At 41.5% G+C, this 23,149-nt stretch overlaps 1 protein-coding gene across 1 annotated transcript in view; it reads left to right on the forward strand.

The window, feature by feature from the left end:
* Nucleotides 1–22,851, forward strand: part of ANKRD33B (ankyrin repeat domain 33B) — a gene marked incomplete at both ends in the record, with an annotated part of 37,842 nt that extends 14,991 nt beyond the window's left edge. Inside the window, 3 exons of the mRNA XM_079533351.1 lie at nt 11,439–11,568; nt 15,889–16,029; nt 22,001–22,851. Coding sequence (XP_079389477.1) covers nt 11,439–11,568; nt 15,889–16,029; nt 22,001–22,851 — 1,122 coding nt within the window. The remainder of the gene's footprint in view (nt 1–11,438; nt 11,569–15,888; nt 16,030–22,000) is intronic.
* Nucleotides 22,852–23,149: the final 298 nt, after the last annotated feature.

Here is a 23,149-nt window from a genome sequence, read left to right on the forward strand (position 1 = left end):
TATATATATACGTACATATATATTCATTTTGCCTTGTTGGAAGAAAGCAGGATGGGGCATAAATGAGACAAAATCCAGTATCGGTGAAATTAGATGCACATCCTAGATAAAGGAAACTCTTTCACTGTTGAATGCGTAATGATAAGGGCTTTCAAGGACCTGAATGCTGTTCAAGAGATCAGAAGAACATTGTCACTTGCCCTAACTGATGATAATCTGAAGAGACAAGCTAATGGGAAGAACATTATTTTCACAACAGTGGGTTCTTTGGTTCGTAGTAGTGAAAAAAAAACCAAAAACCTGCTCCATCTGGAGAGCTTGTTTCATCTCTACCACTAATATTTCAACACACTTTTTCTTCAGAATATCAGTAAGTAGCTTCTATGTTTTGTGAATTGCTCCTACTGATTGTTGTTACCAAGTCATCCTCTTGATTGAAAAGAGGATGATGGTTGTTGCTATATGATAACTCATCCATAGTGAAGTATATGGGGTGAATCCAGACTTTTATGTACATACAGGATTAAATACTAACCTTGTTCTGCCCATTGTTCTGTGGTAGGGCAGCTGACCTTCTCTCTTCTTTTTGTTCCCACTGGGAGGGAATGTTTACTGCAACTTCCTAGTCCGCTCAGTCAGTTCCAAGATCAATACAGCTTATTATTAGAAGATCCAACATCAGTGAGGAGGGTTACTATTAGAAGTGTCATAGAAAAAGAGAAACAGTGAGGTTCAGAGGACGGGAATGAAGATACGAGTGTGTTACTTATCCACTGATGTTATTAAACTTAATATCAAACAGTGGATTAAGAGATTGGTCTTATTGCTCTTGCAGCTTCTTTAGATCACAAGGTAAAGAAGTAGAGTGATACTTCTGTGTGTAGGCAGTCCTTCACCTCTAGTATCCCAGGAAGGGAATGCAGTTGCTCTTTTTGTTGAGTATAGGGCCTCTGCAAGGAAGAGTTTTCATCCACGTGAGTTTTCATCATCAAGGTGATCTCTGTAGTATTGAAACCTTTGCTTTCAGTGGCTTCAGTGGCCACAGTGGACAGATCTCTTCTTGAGCTCTTTAACAAGTTTTGAGTCTGATGTGATTCCACAATGAGAAGGGTCAGAGAAACACCAGCTAAATGAGTTTACAGAAGTTTTAAAAAAGGCACTGGAACTTCTGGGTTGCTTTGTCTTTACTGATATCACTTACAGGAGCTCACTGCCACAAGAGGGTGCTTGCAAACTCATCTCTGGATGTGTCTCTTCAAAGAGTTCCACAGGGAGAATGCACCACACTGTGACCTTTATAAATAAATGTTGTTTATGGAAGAGAGATATTAGGAACAGAGGGGGTAGAACATTATGTATTTATTTCTCAGCCAGCGTCAAGTTTAAATTTATTGTTTACAAAGACTTTGTGAATTAATATTTTTGGAGAGGTCTTCTGAGGGAAAAAAAAACACAAACCAACACGATGCATTCAAACGTTTCTTAGCCTCTTGCAACAGACCTGAGCTACAGGCAGTCTGTGCCTGAAAGAACAGAGGAAAGAGCAAGGAAAATGCATCTATTAAACACATGGCCAAAGAGTTTAATGATAGGCCTTAAAATCGAGGGATATATTTTTTGATAGGTTAGTGCACAAACTGGATTTCATATTGCTTCTGAAGATGCTACAAAATAAGTTTATAAAATGGTGCTGCCTCTTCTTTTTAATATTAAATGTGTATGAACAGATATGTGTAGGTTGCTCTGAAAGTAATGCCTCCTTTTTATTTCCATGGAATGACGACTGCTGCAAAATAACACAGTAACACTATTTGATGGAACAAATTCTCAGCTATAAAACAATATTTTTCAACATGGTCACCACCATTAGCTCTGCATTTTCACCAGGAATGAACAAGAGCCTGCATGCCTGCATGCTGTGCTCATAAAAATCTGCACCAGTGGAGATCACTGCCTTTCTGAGAAGAAAAAAAAAAAAAAGTATGTATATATATGTATACTTTAATAATTAAATTGATTGGTAGATAATTATTATAACCTTAGATTTTGAAGTACTCTGGAAATTGAGAGATCTTTCAAAATGATCTTCATGCACTTATTTCCAGAGAAGGTGTAGTTTGATCCTTATTACAACCTCATTTCTCTCCTGCAGTCCCCTGGCTCCCTGAGGCTCTGGCACTGGCAGGAGCAGCCAGAGTTTGTGGCCTTGTGCTCCTGAGGAAGTGTTCCACCCCACAATGTCTTAAATCCACTGCTTGTTGAAAATGCCTGTTCATAGCAATGCCGAATAATGTGCAGTCTGCTTCAGTAATAAGAAATACATTATCCTTGTTGACAGGGTTGTTTATAGCCCTTGGAAGCCTTGATAAATGTTGCATGGCAAGCCAGTGCTATGACATGAAATTTGAGATTGAGATGAGCTCACCATTACTGGAGCAGGATCCTGGTGTCAGTGGGAGGCTGCTGCACCACCTACTGCAGCCCTCTGCAGCTGGTGGGTTGGTTTGCTAGGGATGGTACGCCCTGAGCTGCTGACATGGGGTCTGTGATAGGTTCAGAAAATCCAAATCAGCATTCCCTCATTAAAATGAAGTTTGCCATTTATACTGTTTTTTGAAGCCAGACCTCTTGCTTCTGTTTCACAGATATCTTCCCTCTTTGAAGCCAGAGAAGAGTGACCCATATGTTGCACACGTACTGAAAGACAGGCATAGAGAGGAGGAATGTATGAATTTGGCTGCTGTGTATCATGTATTATTACTGTCAACACTATCAAAACTTCGTGCTAACATTTGACAGTATTAACACTGATTAGTATGTGCTATACAAACAGTAAAGCTAGGATTAGTAAGGCTGCATTATTTGTCAGAGATCATCACTGCTTAGTAGTTGTACCTGACACGATGGTCTAAATAAATGGAAAATGTGAAATGTAACCTGATAAAAATAGTGTTACTTCCCCTACCATCTTCCCACAGCATTTTTGGTCCTTTACAGCCAGGCCTCCCTAAGACAGAATGCAGAAATTTTCCCCAGAAACAAAATCCTGCTCTGTTTTCCATGTTACTGAATCCAGTGATAATTTCCTCTTTGTGTATGGCTAATGAAAGTACAGTAGCCTTTTGCATCTCTACTGGATGAATTGTCAGTTCATTTTAAATATGCGCTATTTTTATTATACACTCTTTCATTACAGTTTCCTTGCATACTCCTTTCCTAAGATTGTACCTTGTTTACCTTCTGCTGTGACCTATGGTGTCACATGCACTACATGCTTAACTGTGTACTGTCGGAATATCTCAAATGTAGCTTTTCTGATTCTGTTCTCTCTTCTGTTCTGTGAAAGAATGATCCCGTTCCCTCCCTTTCCATACACGTTTCTTCATGCTGTTTATTGGTTTTGTTGCACAAGCCTGCTGTCACTAGCAATGGCATTTCTCCCACCTGATGGAACTTAAGGCTGATCAGTACATTCCTAATATAGTCTCACCAGCTGTCACTGTAAAATAATATATTATTTTTATAAAATTGGTCTTTAGCATGAATGTGTATACGTGCCAACATACTGATCAAATAAATTAGTTAAACCTATATATTTATAAGCATGTGTATATTTTAACAGAATCACATTAAATTCCTAACTCAGGTGCCCCCAAGTTAAGGTATTCCTGCATTAGCTGTATCCACAACTTGCTCTTCTCTATGTGCTCAAGTCTTCAGTTCTCTGTTTCAAGCTGTGTCTAGAAATGAAAGAACAAAATAACATTTTTTTTTCATGTGACAACATGATTCCATTTCTACTGGTTTAAGAAGAATCACCAAGTGACATCTGAATGCACATTGTGAGTTCAGCTAGCAATGCAGTCCTATCTTCCTGCAACTCAACTCAGTGCCCATCAGCTCATTTTATTTTTGCATGGTTGTTTCTGCTGCTAGATCTAAAAAAAAATTAAATGTTTTCTGTACTTCAGCAGCCCCCCAGCCCTTTGCAACCAACGTGATCTGGGGACAGTGCATGCAGAAGATAACACAGATAAAGGAGTTTCTTTTAGAAGATAAGCTGTGGGAAGTGCTCTTGAGTATCAGGTTGCCTCACAGAAAGACGAGGAGAACTTCCTGCAGGAGTGATAAGGAGAGAGGTCTGCTACTTTCTGTGTAACAGTCCCATTCTCTTCTCATCAAACTTCTCAGGAGTGGAAGGGTTAATCATGATAAAACATGATATTCAGGTTTGGGGCAATCATAGAATCGTTAAGATTAGAAAAGACCTTTAAGATCATCTAGTCCAAATGTCATCCCATCTCCACCATGCCCACTAAACCATGCCCCTCAGTGCCACATCTTTTTAGAAGACCTCCAGGGACGGTGACTCCACCACCTTCCTGGCAGTCTGTTCCAGTACTCTTTCTGAGAAGAAATTTTTCCTGATTTCCAACCTGAACCTCCTCTGACACTACTTAAGGCAGTTACCTCTTGTCCTGTCACTGGTGATCTAGGAGAAGGGACTGATCTCCACTTCTCCACAACCTCCTTTCAGGGAGCTATAGAGAGCAATTAGTGTCTCCCCTGTGCCTCCTGTTCTTCAAACTAAAAAATTATAGTTCCCTCAGCCTCTCCTTATAAGACTTGTGCTCCAGATCACCAGCTTTGTTTCCCTTCTCTGGACACACTCCAGGGCCTCAATGTCTTTCTTGCAGTGAGGAGCTCAAAACTGCACACAGTGCTCAAGGTGTGACCTCACCACTGCTGCGTGCAGAGAGGTGATCACCATATCTTCATATGCACCCTTCCCACTGGAACATCTCTGACCACACTGTGTGTTTGCTTTACCCTTTGTGTTTCCTTCACAGCCCTGAGCAGCAGCTTCTGAGGGCTTCTGCCAGCTGTTGGTACCACTAGTAACACTGAAACCAATGCAGGCTGTGCATGCTGGTAAAGAGAAGTCACTGTGATGTTAGTGCTCGTTCTTGTTACTTGGTTCGTTACACAAGTAGCAGTGGTTTTATTTGTTGTGTAAGGCAAGATTTTGTGAGCTCATTCAAAAATGAACTTTCCTGAGACTATTTTTAGAGGTGATTACCAAGATTTAGATTAGACTAGATTAAGTAAGGGCTTTTGCAGAGATGATACATCTGCTCAGCTATACCTTTACTTAAAGACATGCAGCCTGACTGATAGAAAGGGGATTACGAAACGTGTGAGTTGAGCATATCCCACAGAACGGAGGGGGAAAACTGTGGCTCTTCATTTGCATGTCTGAAGACTGCCTCGTGTTTGTTCCTCCTGGAGTGGGATTCACCCTGTAACATGAATTGGTTTGTAATGCTGAGAAGCAAAGGTGGCATTTTTGTGCTTTGCATGTTCAGCTGCTGGAACGTGTAGTGTCAGTCAGGCTTGCTTTTGTTGCCAGATTCTGCTTTAGGCGCTGTGCTCCTCTGCAGATCATTGGGAATTGCATGCTGCTGCATCCCTCCTCAACAAAACACCTTTCTGCACCTGTCTTGTTACTTGCCACTGCAAAATCAGCATCTCCCCAGGCCAGGTGCTGGGTTTTGTCCTAACAGGGGTTGAACAAAATTCATTTAAATTCCTGACTTTTTTTTTTCCTGATATAAATTTGCACATGGCTAAGCTGTTACAGCTCTATCTCTCAAAGGTCAGCCTGAATTATTTTCTGCAGATAATGTTAAAGCTTATGCGCCTGATGGATTTCTGTGGCACATAACCACCACTTCTCATGGGACTGATGACCCAAATAATTACCTCATCTCAGTCACCGCTGATCTCATCAACTAAACCAATTACAATGTAAGCTCAAGCCACTTACAAAAGTTTCTCAGATTGCTTTATATGGCCTGGAAGATTTTATGCATTGTACACAAATTAGTACAAAGCCGATAGGGATGTTCAGCACTAAATGTTACTCTCTTTTACCAGGACACAGATGAGGAGCTTCATTATTAACCTAAGTTCCATGGAGTGGCAGAGTAACGGAGATCTGCTTTTCCCTCAAATAACGCTAGGGAATTTCTTTTGCAGTACTTGCTCTGATTATTTGGCATTATGTAATTAAAAGGAGATACATTTTCATGTTATGTATAACACAAAATATTAATTTTCTGAATTATTTTTTATTTTGGTAAATGAATGGAAGACAGTTTAAAACTTCTTGTTACTCTATATGTTATTTTTCTTCCATTTCTATTACTCGTAATATTGTTTGTGCAATATGCTTTTAACTTAGGCTTATAATTTTATTAATTATAATTTATAATTTATAATTAACTTATAATTTTCATAGTTCTCTCTGCTTATTATTATGGATTGTAATGAATCATTATCATTTAATTCAATTACATGCTGGTTTAATCTGTTACGCCAACCTTGCAGAATTGTTGCTAATTGTCACTAATACTATACAGACTGCTCACAAAACAAACTGGACAGTTCTTTATCCCAATGTTTATAAAACAAAGTGGGTAATGTCAGTTCAGCCTTCTGCCACAAACACTTTTTTTTTTTTTTTTTTTCTGGGATAATAAGCAAAAAGCTATAATAATCTGTTTTTATTTTCAGTATCTTGGTAGAAAATAAGTTGCCTGAAGAAATTTTTTTTAAAGCTAAACTAATTGTGTGCTGTATGTGATTTGCTCTGCTGTTCAGCTTGAGTTCCTTATTGATCCTCTGGTATTTTTCTGATCTCTATTATCCACAATGATCTAGTTTACAAATAGCATGACATCTGTATTTTTGTTGTAAAATCTGATCTATAAAATTGTCTCCTGAGATATCCATTGTCTCACTTAATCAGATTTGTTATGTCATTAGCCAACAGAGCTGAGCAAGTCAGAGTCTGTAGTGGCAGCATTATTCAAGTCTTAAATGGAATCAAAGGCACATGAAGACATTTCAGTTTAAAATGAATGACAATTAATCTCCAGCTATTTTATTATATTACAAACATGCACATTTCAAAATAATGCCTCTGTGGGAATTTTTAATAAGTACCATTATTCCAGTTACAGAAGAATGGTGTAAATCTCTTGGAGTTCTTAAGCACTGCTTGAGGAAGGTGCAGCAACGTGTGGTTAACTTCAGGTAGTCCCACGCCTGAAATTGTCCATTTGACAATCAGCCAAGTATATTTTATATATAATACATGGAAAATTGGGACTGTCTGCTTTGCCAGATAATCTAAATAAAATACAACTAATTATGCCTTGTCACTTTAAAACAAAGGAAGTTCTTTCACAAATGTTAGTTACATAAACATAAAAAATGTCATACTGTCCAGAAAAACTGTGGGGCGGCTCTGTGAAATGCTAAATATTTCCTCAACACCTGGCAGTATCGTGGCTTCTAGTTGAACAAAAAAACACCAAACCTGTTGCTGAGATCAGTTTCAACATCTCTCCTGTTATGTGACACAATCTGCAGTAAATTTTAATGTAGAAACAATGGATGACATGCTTTCTTGTCTGTCACATGGAAACTGTTTTGAAAAATGAAAGGGATCTCTTGCGCAACTCAGGGAAGCCGACAGGCCAAGACTCCTATGGTGAAGAAATCACTTTTCTTATAGTCCAGAAGCATCACTGCCATTTTACGTTTATGGTTTCCTCAGCTATCCTTCTGTGCAGAGGACAAAGCAGGTTTTTTGTTTGTTGTGTCTTGTTGGTCTTGGTAGATGACTGGCAGAACCTCAGCTGCCAAGCAGGAGAGGATGGGTGTCAGCTAACAAACCAGCCCTTCAGAATCAGGAATGCTGTGCTTGCATGGTGGGATGCACCAAGAGCTATTTCTCCTGGTCACTAATTGTTATGGCATGCATTTGAGAACAGTTTGAGCCATTACTATATCATTTCAAAAAAGTGGTGGTTGGGGATATGTGAAAGGGAGGGGAGGGAAAACATAGATGGAGAAAGGTTGAAGTTTTAAAGGGAGGAATATGTCTGGGAATTTATCTTTTTGACCAAAAAAAAAAAAAAAAGCAAATTCAATTTTTAAAAAAGGTTATTATTTTCTGACCATTTCTGACCATGCTGACCATTTCATAAGTGCCCTAAAATTATTTGTACGAGAAGCAGAATAACTGATGCCTTAGTAGAATTGTAATGAGTGTATGGGAACTGTTGAGTTATGGCCTGAAGCCCTGATTGATCACCTGAGGCAAGCACCCAGTCAGCCACGGAGCACAGGTGAAGGCAATTCAGCTGTGTGCCTGGAAGGGATGGAGCCTCTCCTAGAAGCTCTCCTGGAGGGCTGCGCCTCTCCTAGACCCCATTGAAGGGCTGGCTGCCACTAGGGAATGATCTCTTCTGGAGTGTCCTCCTTTTGGAGTACTTTACTGTGAGCTGAGGACATGAGTGAGCATTTGATTGATTGACTCTTTCTACCATGATAATCTTTCTAGCTATAAACCTGTAAAATGCTATCCTAACCATGCTACTCTTCTAACTGTGGATTTGTTAATTGTACAAATGAGATAAAATGTTGTCTTGTGTGAGGATTATCAGATTGTTCAGATTCAGAATTTCCTAGGTAAAATTATATATAATGCTTTCTTTTTATCTTCTGAGAAACATAAGATGCACAGCTGTATTATACTGTATCAATTGCTGTACCAATTGCTTCAAGAAACACTTTACTGAAAGAAATGTTGTTTTTTTTATAATTATTGATTGAGATTTTAGAAAGATCTCAAACATATAATAACTGTGCATAGTTGCTACAAGAAATTAAAAATTCCTGACTGCTAACTCATATCGTGGTGGGTTGGGTGTTTGCTGGTCAACCTTTACATAGTAACTTTCAGCAAGCAGAGGACAGGCAGTACCAGAAATGAATGGAAAGAGGAGAAAAAGGCGGGGAAAAAACAGCCTAAAACTACAAACTATTATGGTGTCATTGATCCAGGTTTGGTCCAGACAAATCCAAGGGTTTATTATAATGTTTATTCTGAAGCATCCATAAATGTGGCACCAAGGACCGCCGCCTTTCCCACTGCTGCTCTGTGATGCTGTGAAGCACTAACTGTGGGTACTGTGGGAGGGCCTGCTGGTGGCTCTGAGGTCCTGAGCACTGATGAGAAGCACATCACTCTGATTCCAGTTTAAAAACACAGAATAGTGATTTATTCAGAGAAAATTTCTGCTAAAATCAGAATGCTGGTGTGTAACATAGGGAAGTACACCCTATATACTTCAATGCCAAAGCTTTCTTGCAAAAAAGAAGAGCTAATGTTTGTTGTTTTTTATCTTTTTGTTTTAAAATGTTTTTCTTTTCACTTCTAAAGAGTATATGACATGGTATCTCAGAATCACAGACTTGCTGAATACGTATCTCCTGTGGAAATCTTCTGCGAGAGCATGTCTCAGTACTGAGCGAAACATTCTTCCATTAGAGAAGATCACTAGTCCAAATAATTTGTACAACTTGTTAAATACCACTCTCCTCAAGAATTGCCAATATTTTCAAGAAGATTAGGATTCCACTTCTTTACTGAATTGCAGAACTTTATGGGTTGGAAGTGACCTCAAGAGATTGAATCCAGCTCCTTATTGTCAGGAATTTTAGGTCTCCAAATTGTTTTATGCTGAGTTTTCTGGTATCGTAGTAATTGACCTTTTTCTGAATGGCTGGTTGATGTTTTAAATCTGCAGAGCTTTTGGTGTGGTGAAGACCTACATCCCAAACGTTACATGAAAGATTGTTTTTTAAAGAACTAGAATAAGTTTGAAATCCTTGCCATGTGGATATCGATACTTTTTTTTTTTTTTTTTTTGAAGCTAAGACTGATTATATTTTAGTAAAATTTGAGTGCATCTGGACAATCCATCAGAAGAATACATATTTTCTTAATGATCATTATCTTAGGTCATAACTATGTGTATATGTATCTATATATCTTTAAACAGACTACTGTGTACAGTTTCAATAAAATGCTTTGAATTATTAAAGGTTCTTCATGGGGAAAATGCGATGCTCTTTATAAAGGAGTTTTGGGTTTTGTTTTATACTGAGGACAGTGGTGAGCTGAGAATAAAATAAATCAGAGTAATTATCTAATGATGTAATTGAAAAATATTGTAGATAACCTGTGAGCATCCTAAAGAGTTGCCCTTGCCTCCACACTTCAATGAAGCTGGTTGCTGCCTAAACCAAAGGAGTTATCCAGATTGAGAGTGAGCCAGGACACTGAAATATTTATACCTGGTTATGATGACAGTATATCAGAAGCCACAGCTGTGGTCATTTGGTGAATGGCTCTGCCTCATATGTGTCTATGGAGGGGGGGGGAGGATAGAGGCAAGAGCAGCTTAGAAAAGGAACAGAGGAGTCAGGATGGGCCATGCTGTCTTTTACACTTCAAAAGGCTTTAGTGGTGTTTTTTTTCCCCCTCTTATTTCTTTTCATAACTAGTCTTTATTTCCTGCTGCTATTTGTGGTGGTGAGCAGGCAGCGCATCTGGGCGTGCAGGGACACCAAGGAGGCTGAGGTGTGTCTCTCACCATATCCTTTTGGTAGCTGATGCTGATCTCAGGGCAGTGGTGCTGGCCATATGGGGCAGCTGCAGGAAGCTTTGGTGTGTCCACAGGTGACTTCACTTGGCACATGTCTGCTCTGCACATGTTGACACAAGACTGCTGAGACACCCTGACAGCTAGAGATAATGGAATTAATTGTCGTGGTCAAGCAAGTAGTCAGAGTTAAGCATTGTAGTTCCATGTAATTAATGACAAGTGTATTTTGATGCATTTTAGAGAAGCTCCCAGTTTGTTGCTGCTGAATGATAGGCTGTCTCAATGCCAAGCCAAGTTTTGAGGTTCACTTCCTGGTTTGGCTTCCTCCTGGAAACTGTACAGCTTCCAGCTGTCATAAAGCACATTAGACAGGAACTCTGACAGTGATTATATTTATGCTTATCAGAAATGCTAGGTTCTAATGGCAAAGATCAAGCATTAAAAGATAGCAACAGGCAGCAAGAGCACAGCTCTTCCCCATTGCTGTCCCTTCAGAGAACAAGCCCGTTGTTCACAGAATTCATATTCACATTAGGTACAATGCATCCTATCTGTCTGGTTCCTTTTATTGTACAATAAAATTTGATTTATTCTCATTTGAACAGAGTATATAGCTGTGTAAGTTTAAGATGGTTATAAACAGTTACTTTCCAAGTAGCACAATATAAAGCCTACTGCCTGAGGTATTTCTGAGGAATGAGAAGCATTACTTGCCAAAGGGCAGAGAGAGAGAAAGCTGTGTTTTGGATCTGAACATTGTGCCTGGAGCTAATCACTAGTTATGCTGATACCTGCTTAGTTCTTCACTCTTAAAAAAAAAACCAAAAAGCCAACAAATGAAGAGCATGCAGATGTGCTTCCTCAGTGGACTTATCCTGAGTCTGGAAAGCCTAACTCTTTGTATTTTGCTTACAGAATGGTCTCATCGTTGCCTGTTACCAAGGATATGTGGATATTGTCATAGCCTTATCACAGTGTCCTCATCTTGATGTGAACTGGCAGGACAATGAAGGGAACACGGCCCTGATCACAGCTGCACAGGCAGGTAAGGGTCTTCTCTGCTTCCTGTGTGGGGTCTTAGGAGGGATCCGTGCTGTGATTGCTATTTTTAGGATTTTTTTCAAGGCCTTGTAAGAAAATAGTCTGCATAAGATTATTCTGGCCAAGCTCCCAAATAAGCTTGTCATTATTTTTTTTAACTAATTAATCTAAAGTAATGTTTATCCTGTAGACTAACAGTGAATAAGCTATACATAAGCATATAATGTTTCTAGTGAGTAACCAAACTTTGTCCTGTGTTGCACGTAAAAGTGAGCTCTGATAGAGAACCCTGAAAGAAGGAATTGCAACCACAGTTATGTTCATAGCAAAGTTGTAAGCATGGCAGCTTTTTAAAGTGGAGAAGTCTCCAAAGCTCTCATCTTTTATTTATCTGTGCTAACACAAATTTGGACAGTAGAAGGTTTAACATTAACACCAACTCCTTCCTGATTGTTATAACTCACACTAATGAGCTCAGAATTAATCTGGAGGGCTGACATTGACTTGACTCTGTCTGCCAGCACTTGTTATTGATCCCCAGTGCCTCTGCAAATGACTGCAGTCAGCAGAAGCAAACACAAACCCTTAACAACTGGGGAGTTTTCCCCTGCCTATGATAATCCTGAGCTCTGACACCAGTTGTTTAATTCATCATCATGAGACACAGCTGTAGCATTAATACAGATTACCATGTGGTTAACACTGCAACCAGAGTAGCTACAGTGTGAAAGATGCTGCTTAATTACTGCTGAACTTTAAGTAGCAACACTAAGCGGTGTGTTACAAAGAAGTGAAAGAAAAGCCTGTGCTATCTCACCTTTAGTGGTGGGTTGATTCAGTTTTACTGAATATCATTTCTGCAAAACAAATTATTCAAGAAGCTCTCTGACATTTATGCCAAAAAAACCCCAAAAAACAAAAACAAAAAAATCAACAATATTTCCTACTAAAGTCTAGTTATTTCAGCTAACTGCAGGGTGGTATCCAGGTGGTTTCAGAGAGTGCTTCTGTTCTTGTTATGGTCCCATAAACATCTGTACGTGCTTAAGAAGTGTCATGGTTGCCTAGACATATTGTTTCAGTGTAGTCAGCATCTAAAATTAAATAGAATTATTTTACAGACCAGCTAGGGTCTCAGATGAGCATTGAATTCAGTTCCTTTTCCCCCTCTGATTTTGATAATTTTAGATTCACATCTTTCAAAGAACCCGTTCTAAACTGAAGCCTTTCTGCATGGGCTGACCTGAAGAAAATAGTCTGAGGAGATCAGATCAGTGGGAAGCAATAGGCAATAAGAAATAATTCATATAGAAAAATCAACCACAGACAAAGCATTTTAATGTCAAATGTACATTTCAGGTTTGAAAATGGGTCTGTTTTCTTGCTCTCTCAGTATTTCTTACAGACATAGCATCCTTCTCAAGAGGCCTTTCCTTTCCAGAGCTGAAAATTGGTAGTGGCCAGCAGGGGGTGAAGCCCAGAAATAGGCAGTGGTGCTGCTAAAGGAGAAATAGAGTCATTAATTGGCAGAACAGGGGAAGTGCGGGGAAAAAAAAGTAAGATCGATGCAAATGAGAGAATGAAATAACATGCAGCAAAAAGGAAGGAAGGAAAATGGTTACGAAGAAGGAAAGAGGGTGAAAGTCTACATTAAATTAAAAACTGCTCATTCTCAGTTCTGCTGTTGATGACGGCATAGTTACATTAGTGGCAGCGTATGGTAATTGGTAATTGGCATGTGCTGGGCTTTAGAGCTGTAATTATTCCCTTTTGAAGTATGGATATTATTCATTACAGGTCAGTTTGGGGCAGGCTCTTGAAACACAAATCACATAGTAGCCTATTTCTTTGCATTAATGGAGACATTAGAATGCAACTACCTCAGACATACAGATCATAACGACTGTGCATCTTCGGTTTTACTTGTCTGTCAGAAAATATTCAGTGTCTATAAATCAAATGCAGGCTATCTGGAAACACAAGTCATGTCCAAGCAGTAACACTGTATGACAAAGCATCCTCCTTATTACACAGAGTTCCCTTCTGCCTGCACTAAATAGATTATTAGGAATTATCGTAACCATTACATACATTCTCTCTGTGGTAGCAATAAAGTGAACTAAGCTGTTACAGACATCTGTGCTGTTTACTAAATGTGTCTCATAGGGTGAAGGAGTGTGCCCTCAGCATGCCAGTCCTCCAGCAGGTAGAGCTGGCTTACAGACAGCAGGGCAGCAGCTCGATTCAGATCCTGTGTTGCTGCCCTGCCAGGTGCTAGGCTCATTTATTGCAGAGCTTCATGCAGCCTCCATTGCGGGCTTTAAATCATGAAAGACTCACTCACCTGATTTATGGCTTAGATATGTGCCACTAGTTCCTACAGATGCAGGAGAACTGAAGCAAACATTGTGGCCTTAAATCAAAAGCACATGGCACGGTCTGAACACAAACTTGGCAGATTTGAGTTTCGCTTTGAATTTGATGTCTGTTTGAACTTGAAATTTGAAACAAACCCGAGAGGACAGAATCTCCTGCAAACTGAAACTGAAGCGATTTTCAGGAATCCCCGTGAAATGAAGGTGCTGGATTTTGTGTTCTATTTCCCGCACACTGTTGGGCCATCTGTAGTACCCCAGAGAGTTTTGCTTGGGCAAAGTCCCTTGGGTTGTCTCTTAGGCTTCCTCCAATTCACAGAAAAACATCTTACTGCAACTATGGTCCTGACAAAGGGAAGAATATCTTTAATAATGTGTAAGTGCTAAGGAATTGTCCGTTTTATCATTTCTCCTTGGTTTGGTTCCTGTCTCCACTTTCTCTGTCAAAAAGCATTACTTCAGCTGTTGCAAACCAATCATGAAGCACGCTGTACATTGATGAAACAGAAAATGTCCTACAAAACAGCTTGGACATGAAGCTTCTCCTGGTAGTAACTGATACCCTGTCAGAATTTGGTCTCACGCCATAAAGTCAGTGAAGCTGAAGCCTCTGTGCTGAGTAAGCAGGACTGGGTCACTCTATCCTGCCTTGAACATGGTTCACTTTTGCTGTTCAGCTTACTGCAGTTTGCTGTATCTTTATGTTTCATTTCCATCAGCCCATCCAAGGTACTGTGAGCATCTTCCCTGGTTTTCCCTGACTCTGGCATTATTGAGCTGATCTGTGCTCTCTCCCCACTTGTTCAGGTTTCAGCAGGGTATCCAGTTATGTGGCAAGGTAGCAGAGTCCAGCTCCCAGATTCTAGGGTGCAAAGAGTAACAGCTGGAAAACATCTTAAGTTCAGTGCTAAAGCTTTTCTTAACTTGCTTTCCAAAGTGAGTCCAGGACTGCATTGGTGCAAAGCCATATCTGATGAAATCTGCACCAGATGCGACAGCATAAGCTTTAAAAAGTGTCCTATATGAATTATAATCTGCTTCAGTAACATTTCTAGATGAATTTGAGTGATATGCATGACAGAATATTCAGCTGGACTGCGGAGAGAAATGAGAATATTTTTACAGTGCCTCGTAATTAAACTGTGATTGTCGCAGCTGCCTGGCAGACTGCATTATTTCATAGAGCATCAATGCATCATAAAATGAATGGCAAAAAAAGGGTAAAGTTTTTTGAATGAGTCATAATGGCACTGGATATTTGCCTTGTTCTGAAGGTCCAATTATAAAGGCTTGATGTTTTAATTAGTCTTCCCACCAGCTAGCCAGAGATAGCTTCAGCTACTAAGCACACCCCTGCTGACACAAGTGGCTTTGCATGGTCAGATGGTAAAGTAAAAATGTGGGAGCCAGTGCAAAATATTTATTTGCCTAGTACCATAGCTAGCATGGTTTGCTCGTAGTATTGGCTGCATCTACCACATGTAATTACTACTTAATGGAGCACTGTGACTGTAAGGCTCAAATTTATCAGAGGGGTGAAAAAGCTGAATCTTTACTAGGAGTTCCTCCAGGGGGCAGTCAGTAGGACCTGCTGCGCAAGAAACTGAGGCTCCTTCAACCCCAGAGTGACCACCTCTGATCTTTAATTATTCCTAAACCTTAGATTCATTTTCAGAGTGGAAAAAAACCTCACTGAAGGCAACCCGAGGGCCGGTGGGAGTCCAGCTTTCCAGGACTATCCCGCGTTCTGCCACAGGACAGTGCCACCTAATGCTGAAGCCAATGACTGCAATGAGCAGAAAAGTTACTTGAGAACAGATCCCATTCATCGTCCGTATTTTTGCAATAATCAAACCTGCAGGAGCAATTTTTGGTTTGACCTTGAGGCTGGCTGTTAATTCTGTGATGGATTTTCTCTGCTTCTTCTGCTTCTTCTTCTTCTTTTTCAGGGCACATAACCATTACAAACTATTTGTTGAACTATTTCCCTGGGCTTGACATTGAGAAGAGGAATGTGTTTGGATTTACAGCACTGATGAAATCTGCGATGCAGGGACGAACGGAATGTGTGAAAGCTTTGATGATGGCAGGTATGCAAAGTGCTTTGCTGCTGCTTCTTCATCATCTAACTGCAAATACTAGTCCATCACACATAAACATCAGCAAGGGATGGTGAGAACATTGGGGCAGCATCCTCTAGTAGAGGAGCAAGGCTGAGTCTTGGCAGGGCCGTATGACACCTTTTAGCCATAGTGTTGTGTGCTTTAGTGTGTTGAGTAATTGATACATAAATTATTAGTTAACAATTAAAGAATTAGTACATATGTATGTTAGTGTACTTTATTTTTTTACAGTTGCAAGCACTGAACACAAGTTTTTTTATGGAAATGATAATAGATAGCATGTGAATATCGTTGTTATTTAGACCCCAAATCCCACAAGTCCATTTAGCTGTAGCCTGAGATGCTGAATATGTAGTTCATGTCTGCTGTTTTGCTGCCACAGAAGTTTAATCCTTCACAATTTCATAGAATTGTAGAATCTTAGAATGGCCTGGGTTGGAAGGGACCTCAATTATCATGAATCTCCAAGGCCCTGCCACATGCAGGGCTACCAACCTCCCTCCACATGTAATGCTAGAGCAGGCTGCCCAGGGCCCCATCCAACCTGGCCTTGAGCACCTCCAGGGACGAGGCATCCACAACCTCTCTGGGCAGCCTGTTCCAGCACCTCACCACCCTCATACTAAGCAGAACTTAAATTTGACTGTTTTAAGTAGAAGGCATTTATCAAACACAGTGACATTACTTTCATCCATTTTTATAATATCCAGTTTCTTGATGTTGATGTGACACAGAAATGCTTGAATGATATGGCAACTGGCAGTATTTTCTGCAAGGTTCTCCAGCCTGTTACACTGGAATCAAGATTTTGTGGAGTCAGATCATTCATTTTGGCATTAAATTTTTATGAAACAAAGTTACGAAACAGTGGTTAGAGCTGGTATATTGCTAGACACAGGTGCACTTTCTGAACTAATGTCTATTTCAAGCAGATGCCAGTACAGAATTTTCCAGTGGCTGTTATAAATTATCAATTAAAATGAAACTTCAACCCCCATACCTTAAAATTTGTCAGATTGACCTGACAGTGTCATGGCTTTCTATTATTATCACTTGGGATCTGATGGAAACTCGTTCTGCCTGTTTTAGTCATGACAAGCTGTTTCACAACTTTCCATCATTGCAGGCAACTCAGTATAGACATCAAGTTTAACATATGGTTGCTGCCTCTGGCATCTGAGCAGTCACCTGCTTTTCTTCCTGTTCTGTAAGCAGACAGATCAGTGTGAAGAACAAACATTTCACCAAACAGAAAATGACCTTGTTAGTCTCCTGTCATGGTTTCCTACAGGAAGTTACGTTGGGCTAGTTGTGCATCATTAGAGATAGCGAGGGTAGCAGAGAACATCTGTTGGCTAAAGGCTTGTAGGATTAATCATAGAATATCCCGAGTTGGAAGGTTTCCGTAAGAATCATTGAGTTAAAATATATCACGCGTTTTTAAACTGCAGTTTATTTACATGTTTTAGTGATCACTTTGCAGGTCTGCACACTTTCAGCTGAAAAACAGGGGCCATTTCAATATCCAGTTATTGTGTAGCACTGCACTGCCTGGTGAAATGGAAAGACGGAGCAGCTTGTTCAGAGTGGATTTGGAAATAGTTTGGGGGTGAAGGGATACTGAGTGGCTGCTGACTATGAAGTACTGCTTTGCTGAAGAGTGCATAATACATTGTTGTTGAATGATCTGGGGAAAAAATCAGTTTCATAAATAAAACAGTTCCTTAGGTTCCAGCTAAATTCTATGTTAAACAGTAAGAACACATGGAAATACGGGGGGGGGAGGAACCCGTAATCAGCCATGAGTCTCTTTGCGTAACCTCTGACTGTTGTTACAGCAACAAAACAGGCATGTGTGCTGCTAAAAGAGTTAAATCCAGTATCTGCTTAGTGACTTGGGTGAGATCTCTGTTTTCTGGCAATTTCTTATGGCAATGCAGGAGGGAAATAAAGGGATGCTCACTTTTCTAGCTGCCTGAGTAGAATTTGGCTGCTGGATGGGAAAGGGACATCACCAGAGTGTGATAGATGGTTGGAGCTGGATTTTTTTAAGTGGATGTTCTTCCTAAAACTTGAGTTCCTGGAGAGTGGCCAAGGTCAATCACTGTAAGATGAAGGTGCTCTGAGACACTTGGCTGTAATGTTTCCTCTTTCAAAGTGATTCTTTGGAAGGTAGGGATTTGTGATTTGGGAATGCAAAGTTAAAAAGAGAGGAGCTGAGCCTCTCATGGGCTGTTTGTCATGGGTAGTTGCATAGCGAGGACCGAATGGTGCCAGCAGTCAGTGAGCCTGGGCAGGAACACAGGAATGCATCATTGCTCACCACTCAAGCCCTGCTGAAATCTCCAGTGCAAACTCAGTGCTGCTTCAGTAAAGCCACTGGTGTGGAAGTGGTCATAGAGACTGGGCTTTAAATACAGTGTGTGAAACAGCTGCTTAATAGATGCCTGCCTCTCTGTGCTCTCCTGTTAAACACAGAGTACACAGAGTACAGTGCCAATGTGTTGGCCATGCACGTGCTGCTCTCACCTGCTCCCTCTGTTGCCCTCAGCCACCTTCATCAGCTCCCTCCTGGGAAATTGCTCCTGTGATTTTGCTTTCTTCTTTTTGGTCTGATGCTTATTCCTAAATTAATTCTTGTGCTGGAAGTTTATGGGTCTGAGCAATATTTCTGAGCTAAGAGCTCCCAGACCCAAAGTCCTGCCTCTTGTGGATCTTCTGCAGTAACGTGTGTGAGCCTCCATGGTTCTGTGCTGACAAGGCCATGCCCCATTCTCTGCCTGTCAGATGGACTCAAACTCATTCAGAGCATTGTCTGAAGGGAATCACAGAGCTGAACTTTGTGAATTTCTCTCTCAAGGCCCTTCAGCAAGGCAAGGTCAAGTAAAAGGGGCATTGTTGCCTGTCAGGAAACCCTTTAGGATTTGATGGACAGTCTTGAGGTTTCACCTCAGAGATGAAGAGCGTGGCCAGCAGGTTAAGAGTGGTGATCCTTCCCCTCTATTCTGGCCTGGTGAGGCCACATTCAGACTGTTGTGTCCAGTACTGGGCTCCCATGTTCAAACAAGACAGATCTCCTAGAAGGAGTCCAGCGCAAGGCCAGAAAGATCATTAAGGACCTGGAGCATCTCCCATACGAGAAAAGGCTGAATGACCTGGGTTTGTTCAGTCTAGGGAAAAGAAGACTGAGAGGAGATCTGATAAATGTCTATAAGTATGTAGAGGGAGGTGGGAGGCAAATGGATGAGGCTCTTCTTGTGTGGTGTGATAGGACAAGGAGTAATGGCCTAAAACTTGAACATAGGAAGTTCCATATAAATCTGTGAAAGAACTTGTTTAAAGTGACAGAGCACTGGAACAGGTTGCCCAGAGAGCTTGTGGAGTCCTCCTGTGGAGATACTCAAGACTCATCTGGACCTGTGTCACCTGCTTTAGCAGGGCGGTTGGACTTGATCTCTTGAGGTCCCTTCCAACCCTTGGGATTTTGTGATTCATTAATTCTGTGTCTAGTTAATATTTTTAAAAGGACATGACTATTCATGTCTCATGCAGGTATGACATTTTGTTAAGTGACAGTTTTTTTAAAAAATGTTGGAAGGGACCTCCAGAGATCATCGAGTCCAACCCCCCTGCCAAAGCAGGTTCCCTACACCAGGTCGCACAGGTAGGCATCCAGGCAGGTCTTGAACATCTCCAGAGAAGGAGACTCCACCACCTCCCTGGGCAGCCTGTTCCAGTGCTCCGTCACCTCACTGTAAAGAAGTTCTTGCGCATGTTTGTGCGGAACTTCCTATGCTGCAGTTTCCAGCCGTTTCCCCTTGTCCTGTCTCCACTCACCACTGAAAACAGTCTGGCTTCGCCATTCTGCCCCCCACACCTTAGATATTTATAGACCTGGATCAGGTCCCCTCTCAGTCTTCTCTTCCCAAGGCTGAACAGACCCAGTTCACTCAGCCTTTCCTCATAGGGGAGATGCTCCAGGCCCTTCACCATCTTTGTGGCCCTCCGCTGGACTCTTTCCAAGAGATCCTTGTCTTTTTTGTACTGGGGAGCCCAGAACTGGACGCAGTACTCCAGATGAGGCCTCACCAGGGCAGAGTAGAGGGGGAGGATCACCTCCCTCGACCTGCTGGCCACGCTCTTTTTAATGCACCCCAGTAAGCCATTGGCCTTTTTGGCTACAAGGGCACACTGCTGGCTCATGGCCAACCTGTCGTCCACCAGGACACCCAGGTCCCTTTCCGCAGAGCTCCCCTCCAGCAGCTCATCCCCCAGCCTGTACTGGTGCATGGAATTATTCCTCCCCAGATGCAAGACTCTACACTTGCTTTTGTTAAACCTCATCCGGTTTTTTTCTGCCCAGCTCTCCAGCCTATCCAGGTCTTGCTGAATGGCAACACAGCCTTCAGGCGTGTCAGCCAATCCTCCCAACTTCGTATCATCGGCAAACTTGCTGAGGGTGGCCACTATCCCCTCATCAAGGTCATTGATGAAGATGTTGAACAAGACCGGACCCAGCACAGACCCCTGAGGAACACCGCTAGTTACAGGCCTAATAAGTGCCCTAATAAGGGCACTTCTTGAAGGAATGGAGCAGGTTGGGTGACAGTAACCACAGTCAGCTAAGTCCATGGTGATGAGGCAAGACCACAGGGACACGGGAGGTCTGAGGTGAAACTAGTGAGTGCAGGGCAGGGTCAGCAGGGCACATGGCCAGGCACAGCTGCAGCACAGCTCAGGCAATGACCGGAGCTTGAGTGTCTGAGCTTGAATGCAGCCTCCAAGCAAAGGTAAATTTAGACACAATTCCCTTAGCTTCTACTTTTCCCTTAGTAAATCTTTGCCTGTTATGTGAAAAGCAAACAAACAACTTCCACATAGTTTGCCATGTTTCCAGTCAGGTTTAATCGGAAGGAGTACAGACACAGGCAAGTATTCAGAAGGGGACCAGACAACAGTCTAGAACAAGAGAGTCAGGGGTAGGAGTCTGGGCAGGAGGATTTCGGAAACAGGCTAGTGTAGCAGGAGGAAATGTCTTTTTGTGCCTTTCTTCCAGCCTCCTCTCCCTAGTCTGTCTGTAGCTTCTGTTGTCATGAACAGCTTCAAACTCTTTGCCTTTGAGCTCTCACGAGCCTTTCTTCAGCCAACATCTAATGAACTCTTTGTTTTGATCAAATCTTCCTCTTCTTTGCTTCCTTCAAGTTTGGGCTCCATGCTTCACTCTTTCAAGTGTTTCTGTGCTTTCTCTCTGGATGATTCTGCAAACTTCACTTAAACTCCTCTTAAACTGAGATCGACTTCTTTGCTTTGGTTTTCTCCTTCCGTTCACATTCGCTGTTTTTTCTCTGTCTCCAACTTTCTCTTCTAGAGGTTTTCTCAGGAAATTTGGAGTCAAATGATACTTAGTAGGGTTAAAAACTGAACTTCCAATCACTTTCCCTGTGCTCTTTTTTCCTGTTTTCTGTAACAGTTGAACGCCCCATTGAGTGGAAGATTAAACTGGAGCCATTAGAAACCAGTTTCTGGTTGCCTTTCCTGATATCTAGTTCCTCTCTCATTGGTTTGAAATGCTGTCACTGAGATAAATCCAACTGGGAAAAAATAATTCATCGTGATTCTTCTCTGGCCTTTTCCCCAGGTCTCAGTCTCTGTGCATGTTCATCTTCCAAAGCAATGTGACAGAACGCCTTTTCTTTTTTGACAAGATATCTGTAGGTCGGTAATGTGTTGGCTGTTTGAAAGCGGCACTTCATCTGATAGAGAAGCTCGTCAAGAAATCAGAAGTTGTAGCCTGTTCACATTTCAGCTTAAAACTTTTTCAAGGAGCTAAGAAATTATCTACAGGAGCAGTGATACATGTGCATCAAAAGTGAATATTAAAGTGCTCAGAAATGTGGACAGTTACAGTTTCACTAACACTGTTTTTCTTTTCTTCAAGGGGCAAATGTTCACACAACAGACCCAAGCCGTGGACTGACTTCATGGGAATGGGCTTGTTATACAGGAAGGTCAGAATCTGCTTTCATCATGCAAAGGCTGATGGATAAACCATGCCCTGAACAGTTTTGTGATCAATATGAACCAGAATGGCCAAAGATGAAGGAACTCCTTGCCAAGGCTGCAGAACCAAAAACCTGTTTGCAGAGGATTTCTGAGTGTGTGAGGTCAGTTGTCTCGTTCCGGGCTTTCCATGGCCCAGAAGAGGATGGGGTCCTTGATCACATGGTGAAGGTGACAACAAGCTTAGGCAGTCCTTTCATTGCTCTGTCATGTAGGACTGTGTGTCCAGGAAGCCCACCTTCTGTGGGAAAACGCAGACTGGCTGTGCAAGAAATCCTTAGGAAGCAGAGAGCCGAGGAAATCCGATCTCAGGACAAAGACCATGTTAGCAGCTATGAGAAATTATTTCAGAACTCCAAAGTCACAGTAATCCCCAAAAAGAAGGACCGTCGAGCAAGTCTGCAGCCCGTCAGCCTTGCAGTGTCTCAAGTGAGCACCATAGCCACCAGGAAAACAAGCCTCTTGCCACTCCACCTGCTCAGAAGAAGCAGCGTGAGGCCAGGATTTGTCATCCCCAAAGTCCGTGTCAGCAAAGCTCCTCCTCCCACCTTTCAACCAGAAAAGGCAAGGAGGAGGAGCAGTGCTAAAGATGACCCCTACTTGCAGATTCCTAAGTGGAGATACAAGGAGTTAAAAGAGGAGCGGAAGAAGGCAGAGGAACAGGAGAAGAAAAGAGTAGCAGAGGCTCAAAGACAGAGGCAGGTGTCTCCTGCCAGAAGCAGAACCTGACTTACTGGCAGTTATTTGGAAGGTTTTAGAGCCATTAGTCTTGTTATCTGAGCAAGATAACAGACTGCGTGCTGTCATGCATGCCTGCTGTTGATGGAGCTGGAATACTGTACAGCAGCCTTTGTGGTGCAGAAACATGGCAAGGGCTATAGCACAATGTGTCTGATTATGGAAGGTGAAGTTATTTTTGGGTGGAAGATTAAAAAAAAAAAAGTTTACCTGTATGCCGTTGATATGAAGTTCAAGTGTTGTTTTTTTTCTTATTTCCAGTTCCAGGTGAATGACTGCACAACTCCTT

This window comes from Tetrao urogallus (genome assembly GCF_951394365.1).
Source record: "Tetrao urogallus genome assembly, chromosome: 3".
NCBI lineage: Eukaryota > Metazoa > Chordata > Aves > Galliformes > Phasianidae > Tetrao > Tetrao urogallus.